We start from the raw sequence: 7,711 nt of genomic DNA, 5'->3' as shown, positions 1-7,711 counted from the left end.
GATTTTTTTAGATGAATAATGACTTGCTAAAGTGCCAAAATTCCTAATTTTGACTGTGCACGCTCTGACTTCTATGAAAGAGTTTAAGATACTGTTTGAAGAGGTAGGGTTTCAGATGTTTTCCGAAGATGTGTCGGGACTCTGCTGTCCTAGCTTCAGTTGGTTCCCACTTAATACCAACATTTCTCCAAGAGTCCACCATCATCGTAAAGCCCTAGTTATTTTGTTGCTTTGTTATTTTGTTGCTTTGACAAATTAATTTCTGAAGATTATTATTAATTTAATGTGATTAATATGCATCTGTCCCTCATTTTATGGTCAACTCTGAACTGAACTCTCGTTTTAATGTAGTGAAACTATTTTTTTACAAATATTTATTTCATTAGAAACATTTAACATATAATAGTCAAACTATAGTATAAAAGCAGGTGGGCTGGTTCTACTTTTTTGGCCCATTTTGTGGTGGAAAAGTCAATGGGTCAAACATAATGTCAACCCTGTCACCCATAGATAGACAGGCTAGAAAGGTTTCAACAATAAAACCTTTTATTGTGAATCTTACTTTCAATTGCCCCTCCCTGTTGAACATAATAAGCTTCCATTCCCCGTCACAAGGCGATTTATGGCTGCTTTAAAATGAAATTATGATCATATAACTTTTGAAAAACTGGGCCCTGGTGACTGCTGATTGGTTGATTCTGCTACTGATTAAAGTCAGCACCAGGTGTTGCAATTACTTGGGTGCTGTAGCTTGTATATAAAACACACAAGCGAAGGGTGGTTCCCTCATACACCTTGTTACTGTTCTGGATTAGTTGAGAGTGAGATTTGGTGGTGAATGGCAAGATGGTGGTGAAATTGGTGCTTTTGCTCCTGAGTTACTCCTCTGCTTATGGTTTGTCAGGTAAGGGCTTCCCTTTAGCTGTTGATGACGGGAATGACACTGAAGTTCTGTGGGATGAGACGGAGCGATTGAGGTTTGATGATGAATCTGAACCCAAGGTCAGATCTCGTTCCCAAATCATGGCCACTCCCGTGTTGGAGCATTCTCGTAAGTCAGACTATCTGAAGCTACCAGAATACATCCCTATTCGTGCTTCTGAGGACCAAGCGTATGTCTTCAAGCCTGAAGGGAAGTTCAGGCCGCTGCCCCTCTCAGTCAAGCACATCCTGCTGCCCACCGCCTCTCCACCCACCACTCCTCCAGTTCACTCTAAGAAGGTTGAGGTCCTGTGCCACCTCGACAGGATTTATGTGAGAATCAGAAAGGACGCCTTCACCAACCCCAACGCCTGCAAGTACCTCAAACTCCACAACTGCAAAGTCAACAAATCCACAGCGGAACACTTCTACATGCTCTACAACATCAAAAGCTGTGGCTTCCATAGAAAGGTTGGCTACCCATGCCATCAGAAATACAATCCCCTGTCACTCAGACATCGAATGTATGCCATGAGTGATCCAGTCAAATTGCAATTGTCTGAAGGGATTGTATTTCCATGGCTGTAATGATTATGTTCAGATGTATTGGTGGTTTTTAGAGTTGTTTCTCCTATTCCAGTGTACCGCTGACTATATTTCCTACTCCAACGTGCTGAAGTATGAGCCAGAGGCCATAGGCGGTATTGTGAGGGAGTTGTCATTCTCTGTTCACATCGAATGCCGCTACAATCGGTGAACTACCACTTCATCATGATTTCACATTTGGTGGCTACGTTCCAAAGTCCACACTAGCATATCCTATACATGGCTCCATACTAGATATTATTTGGGTGTCTGACTGCACTAATGGCCATTTTCTGCAGGATTCACCACTCTTACAAGTTTGGCTTTCATCCTCGTTTGACGGGGAAAGTCTTCAAGGCCCTTAAATCCAAGGTTGGAGTCACCCTCACATCTTATGATGGTGAGTTGACTTGACAGATGTGTCACCTAAATCAGAATGCACTTGCAGTGTTGTTCTGTTAACGATACTTAACCTTACTCTTTCTCTCCAGAATCATGGAACAAGCTCACTGGAAATAAAACCTATATCCTTGGACAACCAATGTACTTTGAGGCCAAAGTTCCCACTATTTCTTTGCATCGGCGGGTGTATATTAACAACTGTTACGTGACTGCTAGCCCCAACTCCACTCTCAAATACACTGTGGTCGACAACTATGGGTAAAACTTATTTGTTATAGAACTACAATTTATCTTGGCCTGGTTTTGTCTTGTTCCTGGTAGTTAATTTCTTGCTTGTTAATTGGCTAGATTCCACAACTGGGCAGTTTACACAGGCAGCCTAACTCTATTTTGTCCATTAATAGGTTGAAAGACCAATCACATCAAGTCTTTCAGAACATATCTGATTGGTCAAATCGAAGTTTGCCGTGGGAGTACAGAGTTTAGCATGTCTCCCAAAGGCTAAAGAAATGCAGGTTTGGGAAAATGTTGTATTTTAAGGGGTTGTAAAGACAGATGGTGGCAGAGGATGGGTTTGAATTTGACTCTAGCAATAACAGGGAAAGGGGTATGTCGAGGAAGACTGTCAAGTTGAAAGTGGGCCAGACGCCAGTTGGCGTTATGAAGGTGAAATTGAAGGGGTAAAGGTTTCTGAGGCGCATGAGCCTTGTGTTGATGGACATGGTTATGATAAAGATGCCTCTTGGTCCATTGGGACTGAGCTTTTTGAAGAGGATGGAAACAGGTCTTTTGGTTGATCCATGGGTGGAAAAGAGGGTGTGCTTTTGAGTTGGTGAAGTGGACTTGTTTCTTTAGATCAGAGGGAGCAGGTGCTCTGTGACGTTACTAGTATAGTCTTGCTTTGCGCTTGGGATAGTCTTGCTTTGCGCACCATAAAGGGAGTGATTTCTGGGGTAGTGTAGAGGTGGCGCAATGGAAGTTGACGATTCTTGTGTGAAGTTTGGTGCGACGCAGAAACTGTGAGTCACTGTCAGTCCTGAGTTGAGTCAGTCTTTACCTGACAAGCTCATGTTAGGATGTATCAGTTATCCTGTTGGAGCTTTTGTGGCGAATCCACTGTTTCAGCTGCAACATTTATGGTCATGTTGCAGTGTGTAGGAGGGAGATTCCAAGATGTGGACGTGTGCAGAAGGGCATGGGACACAGGGGTTGGATAAAGTGGTCAACTGTAGGGTGCACATGTTGCTGGGGATCAGAAGTGTTCGGTGGCTAGTCAGAGTAGTGCAGATGTCGCATGCTGAGGGAGTGAAGTAGAGAATAGGTGAAGGGTGAGCAATTCTGAGGATTCCTGTGAATGGGATGTCTGACAGCACAGAGGGATAGGCCAATGAGTGACATATATGCTTCAGTAAGGTGGCGGAGACACGCACAGCGTGTGTAGCATGGTAGTGTCCTGTCCTCTCAGCCTGTTGGCCTGGGGAAGGATCAGATGAGGTTAAAGTAGTGTGTAGGGTAATATTCAGTCTACTTTTGGTTCCCATTTTGTATTAGTGTAATGGACCTGTAATGCAATATATTGGATGCCAACTGCTGTTAAACCTCAACCAAGAGATCAGAACTTTCTGCCTGTGTAAACAGCCCTAGTGTCTTTTGTAACTCAGTCCCTGGTTTACAAGGTGGGAATAAGCACCAGCGGGTGAACCTTGTCCCAAATTGGAGGGATTAGTGTTAAGTACACGATCTTCTCTTCACTAGATGCATGGTGGATGGCAAGAATACTGTCCAGTCAAAGTTCCTGTCACACACCACCAACAATGCTTTGAGGTTCACTGTCGGAGCTTTCATCTTCCAGGGCCTGGACAATCAGGTCTGACTCATGTGTGCATCTCCTAACAACTAATGGTTTGCTTCTTTAATACTTTAGGCCTAAAGTAATACACCTTAAAGAGAACGTACATTTATTTTCTTCCAGAAACTCCACTTGCACTGTGAAATAACTACAGGGAATGTCACTCCAACTCCAAGTTCCAAGTCCTGCAACTATGACACAAAGACTAAAAAGTAGGTTCACTTGAGTTCTGAGGGACTCCTTGCTATGAGGGTTAACTAATATTTATTGTGATTGTCCTAGGTGGGTGGAACTGTTTGGCGATGCTGCGGTTTGCTCATGCTGTGTCGGTTCTTGTCCTTCTCCTTCTCTACAACCCTCCGGTGAGCATATAGGCCTGGTTCATGACCAGTCAAGGGTTGTCTCATTGTCACCAACCCTTTCATCTGAGCGCATTAGAAGGGAATGGGAAGCTGTTTTGAGGACTTAACGCGGGCATGCATTCATGCCACCATTTCATATTTTACATTATGGTTTGTTTGACTAATCTCTGTGGAAAACGCAATACTTATCTGATAACGCTCTCATAGCTCACGCACAAACTGTGACCAGTCATTTTATGACGATGGCCCATGACGAACGTGCTAAAAATAAAACATGGCTCATGGAAACCTTCAAGGATGGGGGCTACTAAAGGTATTCAGTCCCTCTGCTTAATTCTTAAGAATGTTTAATTCTTATGTTAATGTATGAGCACAAATTTCTGCAAATAATAGCTTTTTTCCCTTGTGGTTTTAGGTGCTGTTGGGAGGGTTTGATGAGCATTTGACAACTATGTTGCTAAAATAAACTTTTTAAAACTGACCTTTAAACAATCATGTGTATTGAGTTAATTCAAAAATACTTGTCTATTTGTGGAAAAATCACCCTGATTTAACTCTGTAGTCATATAAGTTTACCTATTTGCTTTTGGTTTTGCCTACACCTAGTGACCTTTTAAATTATATGAACCAAAAATATTCACTTATTTGTAACGGCAAGCCAGGTAATATTAAAAGGGCCTATTTATATAACAAATATGAACTCGGAGGGCAGAAGTCATTAAAGCATTAGACTTCTCACTAAAGGCAGTCATACCAAAGTTATACTTAAATCCAAACTGGTTTTCTAGTAAATAGGATGAGACATTCGTACCAATGTTCAAGAAGGGCTTTATTCGGATTACACCTGCCCACTTTCAGTTGTTTGAAAAGGAAATAATCTCCAATATCTTTATTTTTTAAAACAAGCCTTAGAAAGTTGCTTGCAATTTCAGTTTAATCCCCCTGAAAAGACACATATTGTGGTTCAATTCAAATATAGTAATAAACTATTTGAAGAAATGTTTAAAAAGGTATAATTTTAGTGAATGATATTATAAATAGGACTGGTGGAGTGATGTCACACATGCAGTTAACACAGACATATGGAAATGTCTGCTCTACCCAAAATTACAACCACTTAATTACAGCATTACCACAAATGGAAGAGGCAAGTAGAAGGGGAAAAAGTATGTCAGTGGGTTAACTGCCTTGTTCACGGGCAGAATAACAGATTTTTACCTTGTCAGCTCGGGGATTCAATCAAGCAACCTTTTGGTTATTGGCCCAACGCTCTAACCACTAGGCTACCTGCCGCCCCATCTAACACTACACTCACAAAAAATAACAAATAACACCACCCTACTCCACTATTTAAATATATTTAGTCCTACCTCAGGCCAACAACCTGAAAGGATGGGACACCACCAGTTAACACACCCTGTAACTCTTCGGATGTCAAGTCTCGCACACCCAAATACTACTTTGTAGATGCCACAACAAACTCAATTTTCTGCGACTTACATTCCATCCCTGCAGAACAGTTGATAAACATTGCTATAAATGATAAAGATCCAATCTTACTGAAACGTATCACTTGTTGGCCTGTCCCTCTGTTCTGGTACAGATCTACTACTCACACCACTCCTCTCAGGATCCCTCCCCCTTGACCCATCTTCCTCTACTTTCTTCACTGCCTCAGCATTTGACAACTTTTGCATTACTCTAACCCTGGAAACCTCAACCTGCCTCGCATGGGACATTTCTGATCCCCAGCCCCATGGGCACCCCTACAATTAACACATACAATTGAAGTCGGGAGTTTACATACACCTTAGCCAAATATTTAAACTCAGTTTCTCACAATTCCTGACCTTTTAATCCTAGTAACAAATTCCCTTTCTTAGGTCTGTTAGGATCACCACTTTATTTTAAGAATGTGAAATGTCAGAATAATAGTAGAGAATGATTTGGTAGCATTGACTTTAAATTGTTTAACTTGGGTCAAAAGTTTTGGGTAGCCTTCCACAAGCTTCCCACAATAAGTTGGGTGAATTTTGGCCCATTCCTCCTGACAGAGCTGGTGGAACTGAGTCAGGTTTGTAGGCCTCCTTGCTTGCACACGCTTTTTCAGTTCTGCCCACAAATTTTCTATAGGGTTGAGGTCAGTGTTTTGTGATGGCCACTCCAATTCCTTGACTATGTTGTCCTTAAGCCATTTTTCCACAACATTGGAAGTATGCTTGGGGTCATTGTCCATTTGGAAGACCCATTTGCGACCAAGCTTTAACTTCCTGACTGATGTCTTGAGATGTTGCTTCAATATATCCACATAATTTTCCTACCTCGTGATGCCATCTATTTTGTGAAGTGCACCAGTCCCTCCTGCATCAAAGCACCCCCACAACATGATGCTGCCACCCCTGTGCTTCACGGTTGGGATGGTGTTCTTCGGCTTGCAAGCCTCCCCCTTTTTCCTCCAAACGTAACAATGGTCATTATGGACAAACAGTTCTATTTTTGTTTCATCAGACCAGAGGACATTTCTCCAGAAAGTATGATCTTTGTCCCCATGTGCAGTTGCAAACCCTAGTTTGGCTTTTTTATGGTGGATTTGGAGCAGTGGCTTCTTCCTTGCTGAGCGGCCTTTCAGGTTATAGGACTTGATTTACTGTGTATATAGATACTTTTTTACCTGTTTCCTCCTGCATCTTCACAAGGTCCTTTGCTGTTATTCTGGGATTGATTTGCACTTTTCGCATGGTGTTTATACTTGCGTACTATTGTTTGTACAGATGAACGTGGTACCTTCAAGCGTTTGGAAATTTCTCCCAAGGATGAACCAGACTTGTGGAGGTCTACAATTTTTTTCCTGAGGTCTTGGCTGATTTCCTTTGATTTTCCCATGATGTCAAGCAAAGAGGCACTGAGTTTGAAGGTAGGCCTTGAAATACTTCCACAGGTACCCCTCCAATTGGCTCAAATGATGTCAATTAGCCTATCAGAAGCTTCTAAAGCCATGACATCGTTTTCTGGAATTTTCCAAGCTGTTTAAAGGCACAGTCAACTTAGTATATGTAAACTCTGACACACTGGAATTGTGATACAGTGAGTTGTGAAATAATCTGTCTGTAAACAATTGTTGGAAAAATTACTTATGTCATGCACAAAGTAGACGTCCTAACCGACTTGCTAAAACTATAGTTTGTTGAGAAGAAATTTGTGGAGTGGTTGAAAAACAAGTTTTAATGACTCCAACCTAAGTGTATGTAAACTTCTGACTTCAAGTGTACCACTACTTTCCCCAATGCTACACATTCCTTTGTCTCATGCCCTTCTGGTCACTTCTCACACATAGGAACCTACACATTGCTGTCACATGCCCATATGCTTGACACCTGTAACAACGTAATGTATTCGGCACAAAAGCTCATACAGGATAACTTATATATCCTTACATCCAGTTTGTTGGTTCTCTTTTTCTTCTTCTTCTCTGCTATAATGGCGTTCACAACAATTTGATTTGCATTAAGCTACCTACTTTGCGGGTTGATAATAAGGATCTCAAAAAGGAAACAAAGTGGGGTGAAAAAACCATACAAACTATCAATTTTTT

General features: G+C 41.7%; 1 protein-coding gene across 1 annotated transcript; it reads left to right on the top strand.

Annotated features, from left to right (window-relative positions):
• Positions 1-760: 760 nt before the first annotated feature.
• Positions 761-4,608, top strand: LOC115147259 (zona pellucida sperm-binding protein 3-like). Its single transcript, XM_029689403.1, has 10 exons — positions 761-904; positions 1,105-1,392; positions 1,562-1,674; positions 1,806-1,906; positions 1,998-2,166; positions 3,664-3,775; positions 3,881-3,969; positions 4,040-4,119; positions 4,327-4,432; positions 4,535-4,608. The coding sequence occupies exons 1-9, from the start codon at positions 893-895 to the stop codon at positions 4,428-4,430; spliced, it is 1,068 nt and encodes a 355-aa protein (XP_029545263.1). The 5' UTR covers positions 761-892; the 3' UTR covers positions 4,431-4,432; positions 4,535-4,608.
• Positions 4,609-7,711: the final 3,103 nt, after the last annotated feature.

The sequence above is a fragment of the Salmo trutta genome, chromosome 14, assembly GCF_901001165.1.
Source record: "Salmo trutta chromosome 14, fSalTru1.1, whole genome shotgun sequence".
NCBI classification, from domain to species: domain Eukaryota; kingdom Metazoa; phylum Chordata; class Actinopteri; order Salmoniformes; family Salmonidae; genus Salmo; species Salmo trutta.
The sequence above is the reverse complement of the archived record's forward strand: the minus strand, read 5'-3'. Positions and strand labels throughout refer to the sequence as shown.

Excerpts from the sequence above, each read along its gene's own strand:
- LOC115147259 (XM_029689403.1), top strand. Across the intron at positions 2,167-3,663 it reads ACTGTGGTCGACAACTATGG|ATGCATGGTGGATGGCAAGA; the intron begins GTAAAACTTATT and ends TCTCTTCACTAG. Across the intron at positions 3,970-4,039 it reads TATGACACAAAGACTAAAAA|GTGGGTGGAACTGTTTGGCG; the intron begins GTAGGTTCACTT and ends TGATTGTCCTAG.